This window comes from Gopherus flavomarginatus, chromosome 9, assembly GCF_025201925.1.
Source record: "Gopherus flavomarginatus isolate rGopFla2 chromosome 9, rGopFla2.mat.asm, whole genome shotgun sequence".
Lineage (NCBI taxonomy): Eukaryota > Metazoa > Chordata > Testudines > Testudinidae > Gopherus > Gopherus flavomarginatus.
Genome location: NC_066625.1, coordinates 83,962,887 through 83,986,770, shown reverse-complemented (window position 1 = coordinate 83,986,770; position 23,884 = coordinate 83,962,887). Strand labels below are relative to the sequence as shown.

At 45.5% G+C, this 23,884-nt stretch overlaps 2 protein-coding genes across 5 annotated transcripts in view; one reads left to right on the top strand and one right to left on the bottom strand.

Moving 5' to 3' along the window:
• The window catches only part of LRRC28 (leucine rich repeat containing 28), an 84,110-nt gene extending 66,215 nt beyond the window's left edge, over nt 1-17,895 (bottom strand). Inside the window, exons 1-4 of one of the 4 annotated variants that reach the window (XM_050967161.1) lie at nt 17,779-17,881; nt 14,895-15,032; nt 9,259-9,486; nt 2,713-2,753 (exon numbers count right to left, since the gene is read on the bottom strand). In XM_050967161.1, coding sequence (XP_050823118.1) covers nt 2,713-2,753; nt 9,259-9,426 — 209 coding nt within the window. In that variant the 5' untranslated portion in view covers nt 9,427-9,486; nt 14,895-15,032; nt 17,779-17,881. Of the gene's footprint in view, nt 1-2,712; nt 2,754-9,258; nt 9,487-10,786; nt 10,993-14,894; nt 15,033-17,778 lie in introns of all 4 variants that reach the window. The other 3 variants (XM_050967162.1, XM_050967163.1, XM_050967160.1) reach the window with 3 other exon arrangements.
• Nucleotides 17,896-23,213: 5,318 nt separating this feature from the next.
• Nucleotides 23,214-23,884, top strand: part of TTC23 (tetratricopeptide repeat domain 23) — a 59,085-nt gene continuing 58,414 nt past the window's right edge. Inside the window, exons 1-2 of the mRNA XM_050968927.1 lie at nt 23,214-23,325; nt 23,644-23,757. Coding sequence (XP_050824884.1) covers nt 23,214-23,325; nt 23,644-23,757 — 226 coding nt within the window. The remainder of the gene's footprint in view (nt 23,326-23,643; nt 23,758-23,884) is intronic.

Genomic DNA, 23,884 nt, shown 5'->3' with positions numbered 1-23,884 from the left:
AGACATTTCTCTTTCTGAGCATGACAGTAAATTTTACAACACTAATTAACATATTCTAAGGTTTCACTTATAATCTATTTAAATCATGAACAAAAATTAAGATCAAGAATGTCTTAGCTGATGATTATTAAAATATTCAAATGTAATGCAGATGATCATTGTACTCGTAACTGTTTCATTTCAAGCTGTTGAATGCAATTTTTCTTCATAACAACAAAATATCCAGGATAGGAAAAATATATCAGGAGTCACCAGATTGCACTAAATTCTGCCATAGGTCCTCTCCTGCTGTGTAAAGGGAAAAACCAAACAAATAAATCAACTATGTACACTTACACAAGCATGCAGAATCTATTTGTCATGATAATGTGATTTTTTTTTTAAATGTAAAGTACTAAATTAAATTTTACAAAAGCAATTTTCAACCAGTAAATACAGTGACAAGTCCAGACAAGTTTTCGGTGGCTATTTTAAGGTTGATAAAGTGCATTTAGGGCTCCCTGGTGGTGAACACCCGTAATCACTACAATTTGAGAAGAGCTTAATCCATATCTTTTAAACTGTAAAGTTCTGCTTGAAAACAGAAAGACTATATAAAGTTTGTAGGCAAGCAGTCAATACCTGAAGATATAGTTATCTCAAAAGATAATGAGTACTCTCATGATTTAAGCATGCATGTAGAAGACTTGAACAAGCAGCTTTTCTATTACACTGTGAAACAATGTTTCCCAAAAGCAGGGTCGTGTCCCTTAGGGAAGATGGGAAGATCTAACTGATGAAGCAGTCTCAGTTTTCTGTTTTTTAAAAGTATGTCCTTCGTGTTTGTGGTTGTGAAGAATACTTTCACAATGGAAATCATGTGTAACTTATGCAGCAATGTCTGCCTGTGTTTGAAGACAGCCTGAAATAATATCTCCAAAGTGTGAACTCTCCCACTCATTTCAGTGGATGGTAAGTATGATCATTAATGTTGACATTGAAAGTATTTCACTGCTCAAAGGACATAAGAAAGCAGAAGTACCATTACAAAGCTCTACACTAGTGTTTCTCAAACTGGGGCCTCTGCTTGTGTAGGGAAAGCCCCTGGCGGGCCGGGCCAGTTTGTTTACGTGCCGCATCCGCAGGTCCAGCCGATAGCAGCTCCCACTGGCTGTGGTTCACAGCTGCAGGCCAATGGGAGCTGCTGGAAGCGGCGCAGGCTGAGGGACATACTGGCCACCACTTCCAGCAGCTCCCATTGGCCTGGAGCAGCGAACCGCGGCCAGGGGGAGCCACAATCAGCTGGACCTGCAGACGAGGCAGGTAAACAAACTGGCCCGGCCTGCCAGGGGCTTTCCTTACACAAGCGACGGCCCCAGTTTGAGAAACACTGCTCAATACCAAAAAAAGTTTCCGTGTGAGGGGTGCACCCCTGGTGGGAAGCATGGAAAGTAACTACACTGAGATGAGTAGATCTATGAAAACACATGGTGGTATTGCAAGGGGCATATATTCCATTTTATTTTCCTGAAGGGGAGCTCAGCTTTCAAGAGTATAGGAAACACTGCTCTAAAGTAAAGGAGGTATATGTACAGTAACAAATCAGCATTTTAAATACGAACCTATTGGCAAATTATTCTTTTTACTTCATTTTCTGCTCTAGCCCCAAACCAATTATTATCTCAGCTAACAATTTAAATTGTGTTACTTGAACTACAGAAGCTGCCGAACAATTGCAATCACCTATATACCAAATAAATGGGATAATGGTAGCACAACAAAGCTTGGTGGTCATGAGATAACTAAATCAAGTAAATATATATTAATAGACTTCTTTTACTTATTTGTGGCTTCTTAAATTAACCTCCTCCAAGCAATTTTAGGCTTGCTCTTCTAAAGGCATCATCAGATAATATCAAAAATTCTTGATGCCTGGTGGCAAAATGTCAAACACTCTTGAATACATCAAATACAAGAAAGTCGTTCCACTGTATGCGAACCCAAAATACAGGGCAAGATGAGGCAAGATTGTCTCTTCAGCAAGCTGGAGACTTCAATGACCTACAAAACAGTTAAACTATGTTGTGGACATGAGTCCTAGAAAGGTGCGGTTTCAGCAGCCAAATTGAGAAGACAAGCTCAGACAGATAACTTATACTGTTCAAACACCCCATGCTTCCTTTAAGTTTGAATTTACAGTATGTACTTCAAAAACACACTGCACTACCAAACCATCCATTAAGATCAGGTCATAGCTGTCATAAAGCAGTATGGGAGGTAGGGAGAGCATATTTAAAGTTCAGTTCTATTGCATGATGGTTGTTTGGTGAACTACATCAAATGTAGGGCTCAAAAAATGTATTATGCATCTACTACCCAAATAGGCTATACTTAATTGAAAAGGACAATACAACAAATGTGTTGCCTCCAGCAGCTGGACCAAGGTGCACAGCCCTGGTATGAAGACCATTACACACCACTTTCTTACCGGATGGGATGGAGGAAATCAACATTCCCTCACAACATAATCTGAACAAGAAATTATGACACGGAAAGAAATTTCAGCATGTGCCTTTATCTAGCTAGTAGCCAAAGTACCTCATTTTATTAACAAGGAGGAAAAACCCATTACACTGAAAAGGAAAAATGTACACAAACACAGCATTCTTATTTTTTTTTAAATAATTTGACACTGCTTAGCATAATAAAGTTGGTCAAAACTCCAACACTCACAATTCCACGAGGTTTGGAAGTTTCTGTGCAAGGTTTTCTGGCTGAAAAAGAAAAAAGAGATTTATTATTTTAAAAACTAACATGCATCCTACTCATTTTAATAACCATGCCAACAAGAGATATCACAAGTGTGTTTCAGTAGAATTGTGTACAGTAGAACCAAATCAGCAATACTCAGCCATGGGGATGGAAGGATGAGAAAATGGAGCACTGGTGCCATTCTTTCATAGTCTAGAAGTGACATTGATGGGATCTAGAGCAAATTGCATCCAGCCCTCCAAGGTTTGAAGAATGGATTACCAATACTTAGCTTTTGAAAAGGAATTAAAACTAAGGAGTCAGAGATGAGATAGAGGGGTTTCCAAGCAGCTGCTGGAAAGAAAACGTTCACTGATTTACAGCAGTAGTAAAAAGCAGGAAGCATGCAAGACCACCTCCTAAACAACATATATTTTCTTTGTAATACTGCAGAGCAGCAGGGCAAGACCTGCATCCTCTACAGTTTATTCAACACCTCTGTACCAGAAATATCAAACCCACAGATTTCTTTATGCATGTCAAGATGCATGTCCTTTCCTGTATTCTGACTCATCCCGGGTGCGCATGCCTGTTTCTGGATAGTCTTTTTAAGTGTAAACAAAAATTATGGCAGTCAACACACTGGGATCAATATGGCTATTTTAATAATTTTAAGACACAGCAGGTTAGATTTTCTCCTGCATCTGAGCTCCATTCAGTGCAAGAGAGCAAAAGTAGCGAGGGATATGGCAACAACTCTCTAATTCTGAGCTAGTCAGACTAGAAGTTGCTCGAACTCATACCTGTGGTTTATTCCCCTTGGGTTGCATGTGGTCCCTTTTCCTCCCCTGATACATTCTCTATACCCCAGAGGGAAGGGAAATTGGTGTAGGAGCTAATTGATGCCTTTATGCCATCTGAAAGCTTCTCATAACAGGGAAAACGTCAGATGGCCAGCATGGCCAGAAATTGGCTGTTCTGAATTACTTGAGTTGTGCAAATGAGCCGAGTCAGACATCAGAATTGGGTTTGAAGCCGTGCTAATTGGGTGTATTTTAGCCTAGTAGGGAAACATGTTAGCCTGAAGCATAGAAGGGTTTTTCAGTCATGTTTAGCTAACTCAACTGAGCTAACATGGTTGAAAAACACACCCTTTTGTGTCAATCAAGGCAGGTCCCTACGTTTTCTTGGAAACGGCAACTAGTAGGAATTTTAGGAGAGGATGGAATATGTTATGCTGGAAGCCATATTGAAAATCCATATTCATGGTTAAGAAGATTTTATTGCTTAGGAAATCTACTTTAAATGCAGTGACTGCATTTTGGTTTTAAAATTCTGGTTTTAATTATATAGAATGCAGATTTTAGACATGCAGAACTGGAAATAAGTTTTAATGAAGAACATTTAACAGCACACAGTATCACAGCACAATCACTTACAGAGTTTGGCAGTTTTCATGTTCACTCTTCATCTAAATTTAAACAATATTCCTTCTTAAAACACACTTTTTAGTTAACGTATTTCGCCACAATTTTAAATTTGTATAACATAGGCAAGATATGCATACTTCTCATACATAACAATGATGTTGAACATCACTGATTAAAGTGCAAACCTCAACTCAGCCTTAATCATGAAGCAGCAACTCCACAACTGAATCAATTTTCTATATGAAAGTGTCACTCAAGCCACAGAAGAAAAGAGGAGATAGCTAAGCAGTGGTTGCCACCTGCTGGAAAGTTTGTATTAATTACAATACATTCATTTTCCACATAATATAGCATAGAAAGGTTTTTGCACGATGTTCTTTTCCTTGCATATTTTTCTCAGTGTTAACCAAATAAATGCAGAAACTAGCTTGACCCTTAAAAACCCAGCAAACATTTTTCGCTTTAAGTTCTAATGGAAAAAAGTTTCAATCTAACCTAACTCTAGATCAATCTTAATTAATTTTTGCCCTAAACTATTTATTAATCTAACAGATACTTCTGGTGCTAATTTAAAGTAGTATTTTCTCTTCAACCTCCACTCACCTCTCCCTCGCCCTCCCAAAAAATTTACTTGTTGGCTTTCCCTTGCAAAGTGAAACAGATTTCAAGGGTTTTGAGTGTTTGATCCTCAAATGAATTGCTCAAGAACTGGATGATGTCTTGGAGGTTAAACAGGTAGGGTTCAGGAAGGGACATAACACCTGTGATCAAGTCCTGGCCTTGACCATCTTTCTCTAAAATCATTTTTAACAAAATCTAAAGATAGGAGCAATCTTCCTGGAATAGACTGCCGCTTATGACATGGTTTGGCACAGAGGCCTTCTGTGTAAACTCTCATGAGTTGCCCTGCATTGGGTGATCGAAGCAGTAGATCTCTTCCTCCAAAACAGGTAGTTCAGAGTACATGTAGACAACCATTGCAGTTCCTGGAAGTGTCAGATTAATGGTCTTCCTCAAGGTTCAGTTTCTTCACCAATACTATTTAACGTGTACATCAATGACTTGCCAGCAACACTCTCACGCAAGTTTATCTTTGCAACGATATCTGCTGCAGTTATCAAGCTCAGATCTTCTCAGAAATTAACAACATCCTGAATGATATGAAGCTCATGGCAGACTACTGTAGTCTATGATGCCTGCAGCTGAGCTTTTCCAAGACAGTTTCTAGCATATTTCCTCTGCACAATGCAAGTGTAAGCCACGAGTTAAAAACCATCATCCCAGAAGGCTTGACTTGCCAAGGCACCTGTGGTCATCCCTGAACAGGTTTTGAACAGGACAGGGCAATTGTACGGTCACTCTCTTCAAATGGGATTTCTCTAACGACCTGCAATGTAGATGCAGTCAACTTCAGACTGTGTTGGACATCTCTGATGAGTGCCCACTTAGTAGTTATCAGTGGTTCACAGTCAAGCTAGAAGGGCATATCGAGTGGGTCCCACAGGGATCAGTTCTGGATCCTGTTCTGTTCAATATCTTCATTGATGATTTAGATCAGAAAGACGGGGATCAATATAAAAATTGAAAGCTGGATGAGGAACTGGTTAAAGAGGAGACTACAATGCGTTGTACTGAAAGGTGAACTGTCAGGCTGGAAGGAGGTTACTAGTGGAGTTCCTCAAGGATTACTTTTGGGACCAATATTATTTAATTTTTTTATTACTGACCTTGGCACAAAAAGTGGGAATGTGCTAATAAAGTCTGCGGATGACTCAAAGCTGGGAGGTATTGCTAACACAGAGAAGGACTGGGATACCATACAGGAAGATCTGCATGATCTTGTAAACTGAAGTAATAGTAATAGGATGAAATTTAATAATGAAAAGTGCAAGGTCATGCATTTAGGAATTAATAACAAGAATTTTAGTTATAAATTGGGGACACATCAGTTGGAAGAAACAGAGGAGGACGACCTTGGAGTATTGGTTGATCACAGGATGATTATGAGCTGCCAATGTGATGTGGCCATTAAAAAGGCTAATGCGGTTTTAGGATGCATCAGGCGAGGTATTTCCAGCAAAGATAAGGAGGTGTTAGTACCGTTATACAAGGCACTGATGAGACCTCATCTGGAATACTATAGGCAGTTATGTGGAGAAAGTGGATAAGGAAAAGTTATTTACTTATTCCCATAATACAAGAACTAGGGGTCACCAAATGAAATTAATAGGTAGCAGGTTTAAAACAAATAAAAGGAAGTTCTTCTTCACACAGCACACAGTCAACTTGTGGAACTCCTTACCTGAGGAGGTTGTGAAGGCTGGGACAATAACAATGTTTAAAAGGGAACTGAAAAAATTCATGGTGGCTAAGTCCATAAATGGCTATTAGCCAGGAAGGGTAAAGAATGGCGTCCCTAGCCTCTGTTCATCAGAGGATGGAGATGGATGGCAGGAGAGAGATCACTTGATCATTGCCTGTTAGCTTCACTCCCTCTGGGACACCTGGCATTGGCCACTGTAGGTAGACAGATACTGGGCTAGATGGACCTCTGGTCTGACCCGGTACGGCCATTCTTATGTTATGTTCTTATGTCTCCCATGTTTAAGAAAGATGAATTCAAACTGGAACAGAGAAGGGCTACTAGGATGATCTGACAACTGGAAAACCTGTCATATGAAAGGAGACTCAAAGAGCTTGGCTTGTTTAGCCTAACCAAAAGAAGGTTGAGGGGAGATATGATTGCTCTCTATAAACATATCAGAGGAATAATTACCAGGGAGCGAGAGGAATTATTTAAGCTTAGTACCAATGTGGACACAAGAACAAATGGATATAAACTGGCTATCAGGAAGTTTAGACTTGAAATTAGATGAAGGTTTCTAACCATTAGAGGAGTGAAGTTCTGGAACAGCCTTCCAAGGGGAGTAGTGGGGGCAAAAGACATATCTGGCTTCAAGACTAAACTTGATAAGTTTATGGAGGGGATGGTATGATGGGATAGCCTAATTTTGGCAATTAATTTGGCAATTGATCTTTGATTATCAGCAGGTATGTATGCCCAGTGGTCTGTGATGAGATGTTAGATCGGATGGGATCTGAGTTACTAGACAGAATTCTTTCCTGGATGCTGGCTGGTGAGTCTTGCCCACATGCTCAGGGTTTAACTGATCACCATATTTGAGGTCGGGAAGGAATTTTCCTCCATGGCACAGTGGCAGAGGCCCTGGAGGTTTTTCGCCTTCCTCTGCAGCATGGGGCACGGGTCACTTGCTAGAGGATTCTCTGCAGCTTGAGGTCTTCAAACCACAATCTGAGGACTTCAATAACTCAGACATAGGTTAGGGGTTTGTTACAGGAGTGGGTGGGTGAGATTCTGTGGCCTGCATTGTGCAGGAGGTCAGACTAGATGATCATAATGGTCCCTTCTGACTTTAAAGTCTATGAGATCGGGGTGGGCAAACTACAGCCCACAGGCCAGATCCGGCCCTTCAGGGCTTTGGATCCAGCCCGCGGGATTGCCCCCTGTGGCGCCGCAGGCCCCGTGCCATTCTCAGAAGCGGCTGTCACCGCTTCCCTGCAGGCCCCCGGGTAGGGGGAGGGGGGGCAGAGATCTCCATGTGTCGCGGTCAATGGGAGCTTCGGGGGAGGTACTTGGAAGCGCGGCAAGGGCACCGCACACGGAGCCCTCCGCATCCTCTCCTCCCCACTCATCCCAGGGGCCACAGCGCTTCCTGGAGCGGCACGGTGTGGGGCCAGGGCAGGCATGCAGGAAGCCTGCCCTGGCCCAGTGCGTGCCGCTGCCACCCCGGAGCCAGGTCAGAGACATCCTCCCCTTGCCCTCTCCAGATAAGGTGGGAAGGGATGGGATGGGGAGAGTGTGGGGGTCCCAGGCTGGGGGTGGGGTCATGTGGGAGGTGGTCACAGGGGTTACTCCCCTGACTCCCAGCTTCTCTCCCCCGCCCCCCCAAAAAACAATTTCCCCACCAGTTGCTGTCCCATCAGGGTAAGCAGCTGGCACACCAGGACACTTTGTTTATTTAGGTTTACCTCCGTGCCTGCGGATGCTTGATGTAAACAAACCATCTTGGCACCCAGTGGCTTATCCTGATGGCCTGGAAGCCAAAGTCTGCTGACCCCTGAATTATAGGGTTGTCTTATGAATGGATTATAAACATTTTCCATTTTTACTTATCCATCTTGGGGGGGGGTTAGCTTATAAACGAACCGGCTTATGATAGAGTACTCCACGCTGATTAGGCCTCAACTGGAGTATTGTGTCCACTTCTGAATGCCAACTATTAGGAATGATGTGGACAAACTGGAGAAAGTCCAGAGAAGAGTAACAAAAATTATTAAAGGTCTAGAAAACATTACCTAGTAGGGAAGATTGAAAAAATAGGGTTTATTTAGTCTGGAGAACAGAAGACTGAGAGGGGACATGATAACTAGAGCCCTGCACAGATATAAAATTTGTATCCACATCCAAGCCGCGATCCACAAGAATAGTCTGCAGATATTCACATCCGCAGATGCAGATATCCACAGATATAAAGCAGATATCCATGGGTTTTTGCAGGCCTCTAATAACAGTTTTCAAGTACATAAAAGGTTAACAAGGAAGAGAGAGAAAATTCTTCTTAACTTCTGAGGACAGGACAAGCAGCAATGGGCTTAAATTGCAGCAAGAGAGGCTTAGGATGGACATTAGGAAAAACTGTCCGTCAAGGTGGTTAAGCATTGTCATAAATTACGTAGGCAGGTTGTGGAATCTCCATCATTGGAGATTTTTAAGAGCTGGTTAGATAAACACCTATCAAACAGCTATCAAATGGCTGGGCACACTGTACATATGCCTGAAGCCCACCAAAAATCTTATCAATCGGATATTTGCATTTCCAACATATATAACTGAATGTGGTGTTTAAATCTTCTCAATGGAGCCAGGTCCTGAGTGGTGTTTAGCACCATTCAGGATCAGCTTTTCTGAAAGATCAGCAGCAGACTACAAAAATGCACTTCATCACTCTTTTCAAATCAGAATTTATCAAACTACTATAAACATACAGACAATAAGAAGTATAACAACTTATCATACCAGGGTGGTCAAGGAGTTTCTTTTCATATAGAGTCTCTCCAGGTACTGCAGACCCTCATCTTTCAATAATTCCAAAGGAAAATTATGCAGATTTCGGTAATTTAAGAACAAGTTCTTGTGCCTTTCCAGCTTTGCCTCAGAGATCGTTTTACAAAGTTCTGATGCCATTGTTGACCTTGTCGCAGGCTTCACATTAGAGCTCTACATCTTCTGAATGCACATCCATTTCTAAAGAGAAAGCAAGAAAAGGAAAACATTGTAGCAATGAGATACTCAATACAACTAACGTTAACAACATGGAGTAAGGAACACAAGCCAAAACAGGGAAAGAACAGGCTGAAGACTATTTATATAAGTTAGATATATTCAAGTTGGCAAGGCCTGATGAAATTCTTCCTATAGTACTTAAGGAACTACCTGAAGCAATCTCAGAATCATGAGCACTTACTGTCAAGAACTCATGAAGGATGGGTGAGGTCCCAGAGGACTGGAGAAGGGCAAACATAGTACCTAAATTTATAAAGGGGAACAAAGAGCACCTGGGGAATTATAGACCTGTAAGCCTAACTTTGAGACCTGGAAAGATATTGAAACAAATTATTAAACACTCAATTTGAAAGTACCAAGGAGATAATAGAGTTAAAGGGAATAGCCAGCACAGATTTCTCAAGAACAAATCATGTCAATCCAACCGAATTTTCATAGACAGGGTTCATGCCCAGTGAATGTGGGGAAGAAGTAGATGTGATATAACTGCATTTTGGTAAGACTTTTGACACAGGATACGTCTACCCAGCAACCAGACACCGGACATTGGCCTGTGCCAGCTGACTGGGACTTGTGGGGCTGTTTCATTGCTTTGTAGGAGCCTATGGGGTGGGAAGGTCCCTGAGTCCAGACTCCACCCCGAGCCCAAGTCTACATTGAAATGAAACAGCCCTGCAGCCCAGGCCCCAAGAGCCCGAGCTGGCTGGCATGGGCTAGCCACAGAATTTTCTTTGCTATGTAGACATACCCACAGTCCTACATGACAGTCTCATAAGCAAAATAAGGAAATGTGGTTTAGAGGAAATAATTATAAAGTAGATGAAAAACTGATTTAAATACTGTACTCAAAGAGTAGTTATCCATGCTTTCTATCAAGTTGGGAGGACATAGCTAGTGGGGTTCTGCAGGAGTGGATGGGGATGAATGGGTGTATGGGGAATGGGAGGTGCTATATGGCCGGGAGGGGACAGGTGCTGCTTGGCCAGGTGGGAGGATGAATGGGTCTATGGGGGGCAGGAAGTGCTGCATGTCTGGGGGAGGAGGGGGCGGGAGATGAATGGGTCTATAGGGGATGTGCTGCACATCTGGGTGGGGGGATGAATGGGTGTATGGGAGTAGGAAAGCAAAGTTCTTCAGTTAGGAAGGGAAAATCAAATGCAACTACAAAATGGGAAGTAACTGGGTAGGTGTTAGTACTGCTGAAAGGGGTCTGAGGATTATAGTAAACACAAATTGAATATGAGTCAACAACATGATGCACTTGCAAAAAAGGCTAACATTCTGACATGTATTAAGAGTGTTGTATATAAGGCACAGGAGAGAACTGTCCCACTCTACTCAGCACTGGTGAGGTCTCAGGTGGAGTACTGTGTCCAATTCTGGGTGCCACATTTTAAGAAAGATGTAAATAATTCGGAGAGTCCAGAAGACAGCAACAAAAATGAGAAAAGGTTTAAAAAACTTGACCTATGAGGAAAGGTTAAAAAAAAACCACACTTCAGATTTGAAAAAGAAAAAAGAAAATAGAAAATGAAAAGTGCTAAGGTAACAAAACTAAAAATCAATCTAAGCCTGAACTCCAACAGATTTCATTTTACTTCTGCTGTATAGTGTTAACTAACAGAATTCTGTTTATGCTTCCGCCTACAGTGGGATACTATCTTGACTAGCACTGCTATAAATAAAAATTTGTTTAACAAAAAAAAAAAAACAACAGGTATCAAGAGTATTGATTAGGAGCCTAACACAGGAAGTCTATTCAATGGTCTATTCTGTCAATGTGCCAGAGACTCAGGTAGACAAGTTTACATTCATAATGAAAGAACAGACCAGGGAGCTAACAGCTCCTATCTACCAACAATATTTTCTGTCTACTCTCTTAACTTTTTCTTGATGGAAGCATTTTTAACCACAAGTAGTCCTGGAAGATGACCAGCTACCCAGAAATCAATGTGAACATTATCTATTGAACAGTAATTGTTGTAAATACAAGCTTGAATCTCAGATAAGACTAAGACCCCTTGTATAGATCAAACTACCTTATCAGTTTCAGTAATGCTCTTGAGCTCCAGAACAAGCATTCACAAACAGTCCATATTCTTCTGTAGAGTTAGATAACTATCTTCTTTGCAGGCCATTCAGAAATGCTAACCACAGCTCAGACATAACATCTCTCATACAATTCAGTGGCCTTCACCTCTAACTCAGCAGACTAGTTACCCTCAGTCAGTTCTGAAAGAGTCATAACCTGTATTCCCTGTAAGTTGTTTGCTTGCGCGGCTGCCCAGGAAACATTCAAATGCCGCCCGGCTGATAAGCAGAGCATGCACATGTTCAAGTGCCCCACTCACCATGTTGCTCTGTCATGTAGCTGCTCCTGAGACCTTCTTGCTGGCTGTGTGTGGAGGGGTGGGGAGTACTGAGGTCAGGATGTTCCACTTTCCCCGCCCCAGAGCAGAAGACCAGGGACACAGGCTGACTCAGGACTCGGAGCTGCTGCAGTGAACACTGAGTGCCTTTCTTAAAGAGACAGTGCACTGTTTCTGAGATTTCCCCAACAGCCAGTTCACAGTCTCTCTCTCACTCACTCACACCCACACAGTCTGTGTATCTCATTAACACACACAGTGTCTTTCACATTCACCTCCCAGCACATACTTGTATTATTATTATTGTTGGTGGTGTTTCTTCTTGGTATTTCCTGCAATGCACATATATTCTCTGTAATTTTATTCTTTCAAAGTGTGTTATTTTAGTGTTTTGACTGGTCTATGAATTTCATAATTCTTATTTCTTATACATTTAAATTTAATTCTTTAAGTATCAGAGGGTAGCCGTGTTAGTCTGGATCTGTAAAAGCAGCAAAGAATCCTGTGGCACCTTATAGACTAATAGACATTTTGGAGCATGAGCTTTCGTGGGTGAATACACACTTCGTCAGATGCATGTAGTGGAAATTTCTAGGGGCAGGTATATACATGCAGGCAAGCTACAGCTAATGAAGTTAGTTCAATCAGGGAGGATGGGGCCCTGTTCTAGCAGTTGAGGTGTGAAAACCAAGGGAGGAGAAACTGGTTCTGTAATTGGCTAGCCATTCACAGTCTTTGTTTAATCCTGAGCTGATGGTGTCAAATTTGCAGATGAACTGAAGCTCAGCAGTTTCTCTTTGAAGTCTGGTCCTGAAGTTTTTTTGCTGCAGGATGGCCCCCTTAAGGTCTACTGTAGTGTGGCCAGGGAGAATGAAGTGTTATCCTACAGGGTTTTGTATATTGCCATTCCTAATATCTGATTTGTGTCGGTAATGGTTCACCTGCACGTCCACCAATGTAATATATGCCATCATATGCCAGCAATGCCCCTCTGGTATGTACATCGGCCAAACTGGACAGTCGCTACGGAAAAGGATAAACGGGGGGAGCATGGCTAAGAGTTTTATGACAGCGGCTGTGGGGGAGGGCGGGTGCGAAGCTGCTTGGTTTGTAGAGCTAGTATCGCCTGGAGTGTGTCTGCTTGGTGCTCCATAACTTTTAAGAGCCGCTCCGTGGCTTCATTCCGGCGTGCCATGTTCTCCTTTCCGTCCCTCTTCTCGCTGTCCTGCCACTCCTTCAATTCCTGTTTCTTGGTGGCGGAGTGCACCATAACATCACGCAGAAAGTCCTCCTTACCTCTTCTGGGCCGCCTTCTAATTCTGCACAGCCATTCTGCTGCCAATAACAAAGAGGGAGGCTGGGTTCCCAAGGTCATCTCTGTGAAGTTTAAATGCAGCATTTTACAGAAGCACTACTGTTTGCCACACAAAGAACACCGATTCAGTGATTTAAAACACAGCCAGTACTCACACACCTGCCACTAACTGGCTGACCTCAGGCAAGCACACATGAGCCACAAGATCCCCAAAATGGTGAGCAGCCGCAGGGGCAGGGTAAATCACTCTTCCCGGACGCTGCTATGGCTCTTGGGGAGAGCCAGCAGTATGGGGGAGCCTGATAATCATTCCTGTCCCCACATTTTCCACAGAATGTGATCATTATGGAAGATATCTCGCTGCTGAGGGTAAGCAGGGAATCAAGGGAGGGTCTTCTCCAAGACTGCGGCTTCCACCGTGGCACCTACGCAGCTCAATTGTGTGCAGCAATGGTCCATCCCCATCCCAACCCCCATCCCGGGACAGCACAGTAGTGCAGGAAAGTTACCATTAATGGAGCAAGAAACAAAGCAGCTCTGTCAAAGAACCCGCAGCTGCCGATTGTCCAGTATCTCCACGAGAGTTCCTGGAGACCTCGGAGGGAAATTCCCATGAAGTGAGGGAGTCAATCAACAGCCTATTTTGCTGCTGAGATTAGGCATGCGGTGGGAGACAAGCCTGCATTCTACAACCCTCCTGCCCCCAACAACTCGCTTCAGCGATTCCCAAAATCAAATTCACTTACCAGGGGCCTCCTCTCCTGCTTGCACTTCACCAACATCCGATAGCTGAGGCTGGCTAGCCTCTTCTGGGGTAGAAAAGAACTCCTGGCTGCATGCATCTCTGACCTCAGAGTCATCCTCTTCCTCTGGGTCCCCCTCCTCATCCAAGATTTCCTCCTCTTGGCTCCATTCACTTTCGACTGGCATGCAAGCCACTGAAGTATCTACAGTGGTCTTCACAGTGGAGGTGGAGTTGCCGCTGAGTATTGTGTCCAGCTCTTTGTAGAACCGGAGCAGTGGTTTGCATCCTACACCTTGTTGTGTGCATTCTGCAGGTCCTTCACTTTGATCCTGAACTGCAATGTGTTCATGGCCCCTTTCTGTCATGCATCGTGAAATCTGTCTGTAGGTATCATAATTCCCACGGCTGGAGCGCAGCTGGGACTGGACAACCTCCTTTTCCCAAATGCTGATGAGATCCAGCAACTCGGCATTGCTCCAAGCAGGGGATCAGGCTGTTACGTGGAGCAGGCATGGCCACCTGGAAAGATGCGCTGAGACCACTGCACACATTACCGAGCAAAAAGGAAGGGGACTTTCAAAATTCCAAAGGAATTTACGGAGTGGGGATGACGGTTGGTCACCTGAGGGCAGGGCAGTAGAGTTCAAACCGATGACCAGAGGCAAGAACAGTCATTGTGGAACACCTCCTGGAGGCCAACTGAAGCGCTTGTAATCGACCACGGTGTCTACACTGGCGCTGCAGCCCCGGTGCAGAAAGCTGTATGCCTCTCCTTGGGGTGGTTTTTTTAAAGCGCTGCAACTGCGCAGTTTCTGCGCACTAAGTGGCTTGGCAGTGTGTACACCTCGGAATTACAGTGCAGAAAGCTGCTTTACTGTGTAGAAACTTGCCAGGGTAGACAGGGCCTTAGACAAATGAAAACAGAGACAACTGCCCTCACCTCTAGAGAGAATCAGTAAGGCAGCATATAAGGTAAGCTCACATTTCTAATGCCCAGGTTTTCCCAGTTCAGTGGACAGATGGCTTCATTCTCCAGGACTCTAAACCAAGCATGTCACATCAACATACATTTTTTTCTCTTAAAAAAAGCATAAAAAACACTCATGATGTACTGAGAGAATATTTTTGAGAATTATTATAACATCATGTTCCCTGTTACAAGACATGACCATAGAATGCTCACTATCAAAAGTAGCCATGACTGATGCAGAACAAAAAGGTTAATGCACGTCATAAATATCTCAGACCGTAGATTCCACTTTTCTACCGTAATATGTACATTTCTGAAAGCATGAATTGGCTTGTAATGTGGATTTCTTACAAGTACCAAAGACACAAAAGCATCCAAAAACAGTCTAAAATCTTTTGCAACATGCCATCCAGATATTCTTTACTGAAAGCTGAAATTATGGAAAACTACACAATTCAGACTCAACATCCCCAGTGGACCAAATGTAACCCTGGCATAAGCAGGTTGGTGAGTTCACTGGGAGTTCTGTGTACTTATGCCAGAGATGAGTTTGATCCACTGTGTTTGGTTTCCCACTTCCAAAGTCAACTACATACACTTTCCCACTCCCAGCAGCCAGACGGTTCATCACTAAATACCCCCCTTTCAAAGCACTGAAACCGAGTCCAGTAACTGATGGCATGAGAGCACAGGCCACAGAGAAAGGGGTGGCTATTCCAGTCCTACATGGAGGTTACGAGTGGAGTTCTGGAAAACGGGTTGCTTCTACATCACTGGAGAAAGGGGAGAATGAAGGGATAATGGGGAACTGGGGGCTGCTGTTTCATAGGGTGGGGGGACTGGGTGCATGGATGTACTATGAGAGGAACCAACCAGGAAAATGCTGTATCACTAGGAGGTTGGGAAGATGAATAGATGGAGTGGGGGGGATTGGGAGGTGTACTACTGGGTGAGGGGATGAATAGATCTATGGTGGAGGGAAGGAGAGATATTGAATGGCTGGGTGGGGGAATGGGACGTGCTATATGGCTGGGCAGGGGGATGAATCGGTGTGTGATGGGGGATTGAGAAACGCTGTCTGGGGAAGATGAAGGAGTGTGTGATGGGGGTCTGGGAGGGGAGTATAGCTGGGTGAGGGGATGAATGGGTGCATGGGGGGGGTTGAGAGGTGCTATGTGGAGAGATGAATGGGTGCATGAGGAGGTGATGGGTGAGGGGATGAGACATGCTGTATGACTGGGTGGGAAATGAATGGCTGTATAAGGGGGTTGGGAAGTGCTGTATGGCCAGGGAGAAGGGAGGGGAACAGGGTCTATGTGGGGAGGTGTTGTATGGCCAGGGGGGATGAACAGGGTCTATAGGGGGAGGTGCTGTATGGTGGGGAGGGCAGGGTCTATGGGGGGAGGTGCTGTATGGTTGCGGGGGGTGGGAACAGGGTCTGTGAGGGGAGGGGCTGTATGCCCAGGGTGAGGGGTGAACAGGGTCTATGGGGGGGGTGAACAGGGTCTATGAGGGGAGGTGCTGCATGACGGGGAGTGAACAGGATCTATGGGGGCAGGTGCTGCATGCCGGGGGACAGGGGGGGTGTTAGCAGGGTTTATGGCGAGAGGTGCTGTATGGCCAGGTGGGGCAGGGGAGACAGAGTCTATGGGGGGAGGTGCTGTACGGCCGGGCGGGAGGGGCGGGGGGAACAGGGTCTATCGGGGGAGGTGCTGTATGGCCAGGGGGAGAACAGGGTCTATGGAGGAGATGCTGTATGGCCGGGGGGGTGGGGTGGGACAGGGTCTATGGGGGCGGCGCTGTATGGCCGGGGGGGAGGGAACAGGGTCTATGGGAGTGGTGCTGTATGGCTGGGGGGGGGACAGGGTCTAAGGGGGAGGTGCTGTATGGCCGGGGGGGGAACAGGGTCTATGGAGGAGATGCTGTATGGCCGGGGGGGTGGGGTGGGACAGGGTCTATGGGGGCGGCGCTGTATGGCCGGGGGGGATGAACAGGGTCTATAGGGGCGGTGCTGTATGGCAGGGGGGAATTAACAGGGTCTATAGGGGCGGTGCTGTATGAGCGAGGGAGATGAACAGGGTCTATGGGGGCGGTGCTGTATGGCCGGGGGGGATGAACAGGGTCTATGGGGGCGGTGCCGTATGGCCGGGGGGGATGAACAGGGTCTATGGGGGCGGTGCTGTATGGCCGGGGGGGATGAACAGGGTCTATGGGGGCGGTGCCGTATGGCCGGGGGGGGGGGGATGAACAAGGTTTATGGAGGCGGTGCTGTATGGCCGGGGGGGACAGGGTCTATGGGGGCGGTGCTGTATGGCCGGGGGGGATGAACAGGGTCTATAGGGGCGGTGCTGTATGGCCGGGGGGGGGATGAACAGGGTCTATGGGGGCGGTGCTGTATGGCCGGGGGGGGGGATGAACAGGGTCTATGGGGGCGGTGCTGTATGGCCGGGGGGGGGGGGAACAGGGTCTATAGGGGCGGTGCTGTATGGCCGGGGGGGATGAACAGGGTCTATGGGGGCGGTGCTGTATGGCCGGGGGGGGGGGGAACAGGGTCTATGGGGGCGGTGCTGTATGGCCGGGGGGAGTGGGGGTAACAGGGTCTATAGGGGCGGTGCTGTATGGCCGGGGGGGATGAACAGGGTCTATAGGGGCGGTGCTGTATGGCCGGGGGGGATGTTGCCCGTTACGCCGCGCCCATCCCCGCAGCACGGGGACAAGCCCCAGCCCTCCAGTAGCGACGGGAGCGCCTGAGCAGAGGGGCCCGTGTCGGGAGCTGCTGCAGCCGCAGAGGAAGCAGCGGGCGAGACGCTGGATATATGGCGGGGGCCTCACGCGGGGCGGGGGGGTCGCTTACCTGCGCTCCCTCACGGGCGGCGCGGGCCGGGCCTGCGCCCTCGGCTCCGAGCGCCGTCGCCGGGGAACAGGAACCCCGCCAGCGCTCCCTGCGGCCGGATCTCGCGAGAGCTGGGTCGCTCCCGCGCTCTGACTCCTCCTACGGCAGCGCCCGGGGGCTTGGCTGAGGGGGCCTAGGCGGGCGGGCCTGACCGTGCGCGAGGATGTGCCGGGGGTCCGCCTGTCATTGCAATTCACCGCCTGACGTACTGTATGTGCCTGAAAACAGTCACTGTTGCGTTCCCTGGTTAAACCTTTCTCCGTGATTTCCATGGGTCCAAACAACATTTCCCCCGTTGATCAGGATTGTAGGGAAATGTGCATCACTGGGCTCTGCGTGAGACTATATTAACCCTTGTCTGGGCCAGGATTAAGGTTTGGTGCTACCACCTTAGCAAATGGGTAGACCAGGGTGTTTTCAATCATGTTAAACGTGTGGAGTTGGTCTGGAAGGACCCCTAGGCTTTAACCCAGCCAGTTTAGCCTGTTTTAAAGGTAGTCTGCCTTGTCTAGATTAGACTGAACATGTGTTTCTTAGCCTGTGTTACGCCTTAACACACATCACAGCCTTAACTCCTAGTTTAGATAAGGCCTGATACATTTGTAGATACATGTGATGTTGTGAAAGCTGGCTGACCCCCCTTAATAGATGACAAGCGGCAGTGGGGGGTAGTAAGTGCTGCTCATGGACACAGTAGCTTGCATTTTCCTCTGCCTCAAAGCAGGAAGATCCTGCTTCAAACCAGTTAGTTCTGCTTATATAAGGGGAACGTGAGATTTTACACTTACCAATCAAGTACTAACACGCAAGGGTCTTTGTCTGAATGTGTATAAAAGGTTTGTGAAATTTGTGTAAGACAGAGGCCATGTCTACATCTAAAGTTTTGCAGCGCTGGTTGTTACAGCTGTATTAGTACAGCTGTATAGGGCCAGCGCTGCAGAGTGGCCACACTTACAGCAACCAGCGCTGCAAGTGGTGTTAGATGTGGCCACACTGCAGCGCTGTTGGGCGGCTTCAAGGGGGGTTCCGGGAACGCGAGAGCAAACCGGGAAAGGAGACCCGCTTCGCCGCGGTTTGCTCTCTCGTTCCCGGAGCCACCCAGCAAACCGCAGGGAAGGAGACCTGCTTGCTCGGGGCTCCGGGAACGAGAGAGCAAACCGGGAAAGGAGACCCGCTTCGCCGCGGTTTGCTCTCGCGTTCCCGGAGCCACCCAGCAAACCGCAGGGAAGGAGACCTGCTTGCTCTGGGCTCTGGGAACGAGAGAGCAAACCGGGAAAGGAGACCCGCTTCGCCGCGGTTTGCTCTCTCGTTCCCGGAGCCACCCAGCAAACCGCAGGGAAGGAGACCTGCTTGCTCTGGGCTCTGGGAACGAGAGAGCAAACCGGGAAAGGAGACCCGCTTCGCCGCGGTTTGCTCTCTCGTTCCCGGAGCCACCCAGCAAACCGCAGGGAAGGAGATCTGCTTGCTCTGGGCTCCGGGAACGAGAGAGCAAACCGGGAAAGGAGACCCGCTTCGCCGCGGTTTGCTCTCTCGTTCCCGGAGCCACCCAGCAAACCGCAGGGAAGGAGACCTGCTTGCTCTGGGCTCTGGGAACGAGAGAGCAAACCGGGAAAGGAGACCCGCTTCGCCGCGGTTTGCTCTCTCGTTCCCGGAGCCACCCAGCAAACCGCAGGGAAGGAGACCTGCTTGCTCGGGGCTCCGGGAACGAGAGAGCAAACCGGGAAAGGAGACCCGCTTCGCCGCGGTTTGCTCTCGCGTTCCCGGAGCCACCCAGCAAACCGCAGGGAAGGAGACCTGCTTGCTCGGGGCTCCGGGAACGAGAGAGCAAACCGGGAAAGGAGACCAGCTTGATTACCAGAGGCTTCCTCCTTCCACGGAGGTCAAGAAAAGCGCTGGTAAGTGTCTACATTGGATTACCAGCGCTGGATCACCAGCGCTGGATCCTCTACACCCGAGACAAAACGGGAGTACGGCCAGCGCTGCAAACAGGGAGTTGCAGCGCTGGTGGTGCCCTGCAGATGTGTACACCTTCAAAGTTGCAGCGCTGTAACTCCCTCACCAGCGCTGCAACTTTCTGATGTAGACAAGCCCAGAGTCTTTTGTACCAAGGTACGGGCTCTCCTTTTTGTGCAGAATAAAGCATTTTTCCTTATCCCTGTCAGGCTGTTAATTGGCTCTCAGCTAGGCAGACCCGATATTTTGGTAACAATGTATTCAGAACTCTTACAGTAGCATTTCACTCATATTCAGAATATTTAACATTGCTGGGTTAAGAGCCTTCAAAAAGCTGCCCTGTTTCTTTAAGAGAAGTCTTTGGAAGGGACATACCCTCAGCAAAACTCCCTTAAACTTCCATGGATTGGTTATCCTCTCATGACTGGCAAGTCTAGAGCATTGTCTCTGTTTCTAATTGGTTGGTCTTTTTATCCATCATTCACTGTATTCTGAGCTTTGTGGATATCAGGCTACTTTGAGAGAAGCATGAAAGAGATTTTTCTTGGTGCCATGAATTTTGACTTCTTTGTGATTAACATAGTGTATAAATAAATGTACACAAAGCTAAAGATTTACACTGATGTTAAAAGTGCAACTCAACAGCAGCATTACGTGTTTTAATGCAACAGAAGTGAGAAACTAAGACAACAAAAAACAATGTAAGTGGATAATTCATTTACACTCTCAAGTTCATTTTTCCTTCTAGGAAGTTCGTTGGCTTTGTTATTCATTTTACTGGAGAGTAGTTACCTAATAAATGTGACGTTTAAAAAGGGTAATGATGAATTAAGTACATTAATTGAAGGAATATCTCAATCATCCTTAGCAAAATAGATTGTGCTTATGACTAACCAGGGAAGTTGGGAGGTACAGCAAAAAGATATTCTCTTAAGGGCCAGTTGAACAATTTTGTGAATCCTCAGTAAAGTTATTTTTGGGGAACATCCCCTCAATTTTTCCTTCTCCCTTTCATCTTCTTCCTCTCTTCCTTTTCCCTCATGCTCAGGAGGGAAAATGTGTAATAGACATTCGCGCTTTTCCCAACTGATCAAGGTAATTACACAGCATCAGACTGTAGAGCCTTATATTAAATTTGGGATTGTCTCTACACTGTTCCACCTGCTCCCTGCTGAATAGAAGTCCCATTGGCTGTGTGTTTCTTGGGTCTCAAAAATCTACCTTTAATCTTTCTAACAAATCAGTTATCTAAAAAATGGTTGCTACAGGAAATTGGGAGTACAGATTATTTAGTGGATATTGAAAGCATGCACAGCCATGCCACTTTGAGAGAATAGTTAATTTTCCAACATTAAAAATGGAAATGCCTTTTACAGAAGACCCTGCTCATATGATCCACATTTATTTAAAAAAAGGATAGAAAGTATAATCGCACTGAGATGTTTCAGTCTTCTTCCCTTTCTCTCTTTCTTTGTTGTTGTGTTTTCTTCTTTTTTCACATGCAGCTTTTTTATGGCACTGGTCACAGCATGCCAGGAGGGGAACGCATAAATTTTCAGAGTAGGGAAAACCAGGGTAAAATAAAGCAAATATTATCCATTTCAGAGTGGAATAATATTGTGTTGTAAAAGGCATGTTCTAAAGAAGCATGTAGTGATGTTATGAAGAAAGGATGCTACCCTAGCAGAGTATATTGCCAGTGAAAATTAATGTTTGATCAAATAAGACTTGCTTTTGAAAGATATACATATACATATTTTTATTCAAGTGCTGAATGCTCTCGGATTCCAATGGGATTTAAGGAGGGGTTGATGGCAATTAGCATCTCTCTGGCAGTGCTCAGCACCTTGCAGGATTGAGTTTTATTGTTGCCTTTTTTAAATGATATTTCATTTCTTATATAGGTTTTCATTTTTAACAAAATGATTAACCTACAGGCAGGTAGCTAGTGGACGCGTGCATTCCACACAGAACTAACATGCCAGTAATTTTACATCATTGAGTATATGCTTCATAAACTTAATCAAAATAGATAAAAACTGGAATGCTGTTTTGGCAAATGTTTTTTTCTTAAAGTAACATTTCAGGTCTGGGAAAGATGCATAAGTGAGTGGAATATTATTCGGATTGCAGAGGTTATCTCTCTATTAGCTGCTGAGAGCTCCTAAAACATAAACATGCTGTAGAGTTAATAAAAGCATACAGTCAGTAAATATTAAAAATGTCCACATTTTCATTAGAGAAGTCTTTATTTCATAAGAAATTCAACAGAAAAATTGGATATCTTTATCTAGTTTCCAGTAGTTGCATCTCTGCTACTTGCTCTTATGCCATGACAATACTAAATTCTGTAGCATCAAGCGAAATAGATTGTTGGTGGGATTTTCCAACACATTCAAGATTGGTCAGACCCTGCTCTCACTGATAATATAACCATTGCTTTAATGGGAACAAAGCTAGGCCAATACTGACTACTTTTGAAATTCCCACCCAGAATAATTTTTAATTAATATTTATGTCAATAACTGTATGCAAAAGATAATAATGAATTTATATCATATTCTACAGGAAAAATTTTTGCTGTGACAAAATAATTTTCACTGTGTCTTCCTAGACAACTGATATTAAAAGTAGATATTTAAAGACAGCAAAGTGCATTGAGAGCTACTGTACTGATGAAAAGTGCTGTATCAGAGCTCGTTATTACTATTATTATTATTTATTATTAGATATGATAATTATCATGTATACTACAGGGCCTGTTTACTTGAAACAAGGCATGTTTTATAGGTCTTATTGGTAACTCAAGCCAAGCCTGAAGATTGTACTGTACTGGTGCTTATTCTGTGTAAAACTGTGTAAGAATATTGTATTAGTTGACTAATAATTTATAATAACATACTTCGTATAACCAAGGCTACGAGGAAGCCATAGGATGAGTGAGCCCAGAATGCTGTAAGGCAGGAGTTCTCAACCTTTTTCTTTCTGAGGCCCCCCCAGCATGCTATAAAAACTCCACAGCCCACTTATGCCACAGCTACTGTTTTTCTGCATATAAAAGCCAGGATCAGCATTAGTGGATAGCAAGCAGGACAACTGCCCGGGCCCCATGTCACAGAGGGCCCTGTGAATCTAAGTTACTCAGGCTTCAACTTCAGCCCCATGTGGCGAGGCTTCGGCTTTCTGCCGTGTGCCCCAAAAAGTCTAATGCCGTCCCTGTTTGGCGGACTTGGAAGCCTGCTCATGGCCTCCCAGGGGGCTCCGGATCCCTGGTTGAGAACCACTGCTATAAGGTATTGAAAAATCTTTGATAAATTACTCTGTTTTTAACCAATGTGATTGTGGTTAAATTACAGGATCAAAAGAGGATGTAGACAGGAGAATGCAGGAAGCTCCAGAAGCCCGAATCTTTAGCCATACTGATGGCTCTGTTCCTGCCCTTAATGCGGCCAGTACGTCCCTCGGCTCGTGCCACTTCCAGCAGCTCTCATTGGCCTGGAGCAGTGAACCGCAGCCAGTGGGAGCCGCAATCAGCCAGACCTGCGGATGCGGCAGGTAAACAAACCGGCCCGGCCCACCAGGGGTTTTCCCTACACAAGCGGCGTCCCAAGTTTGGGGAACACTGATGTAGAACATGAATGGAATGTTATACTCCACTTTCAGACAAACAGAGAATTCAGCACCCAAATACTGAAGTTGTCACAATAGGGGTTGGGTTTGGAACATTGTCAGTCTAGGCTTGATATTGAGAAGCGCTGCACACCAAGAGGTCCATTTGAATTCAATGGAACCTGGAGGAGATCAGTACCTGTGCAATTCAGGTTCCCTGTAATTTAGGCTTCTTAAACAACAGAGTGTTCTTTTTCTGTTAAGCCCTCTTGGAGCTCATGAGGTGTATAGCTCTGTCAAGAATTTGCTATGGAGACCATCACTGGAAAATGACAGAAGCCCATGTTAATTTGGCTCAGGGATACCTCCAGTTTAAAGGTGAGTTTACAAAATTCAGAGCTCACTATTTTAGGACCAAATCCTCCAGTCCTTTCACAGTCAAAGCTCCCAATGACTTCAGCAAGGATTTCAAGATTTTGCCCTGAGCTTTTATGGACCTTTTTTT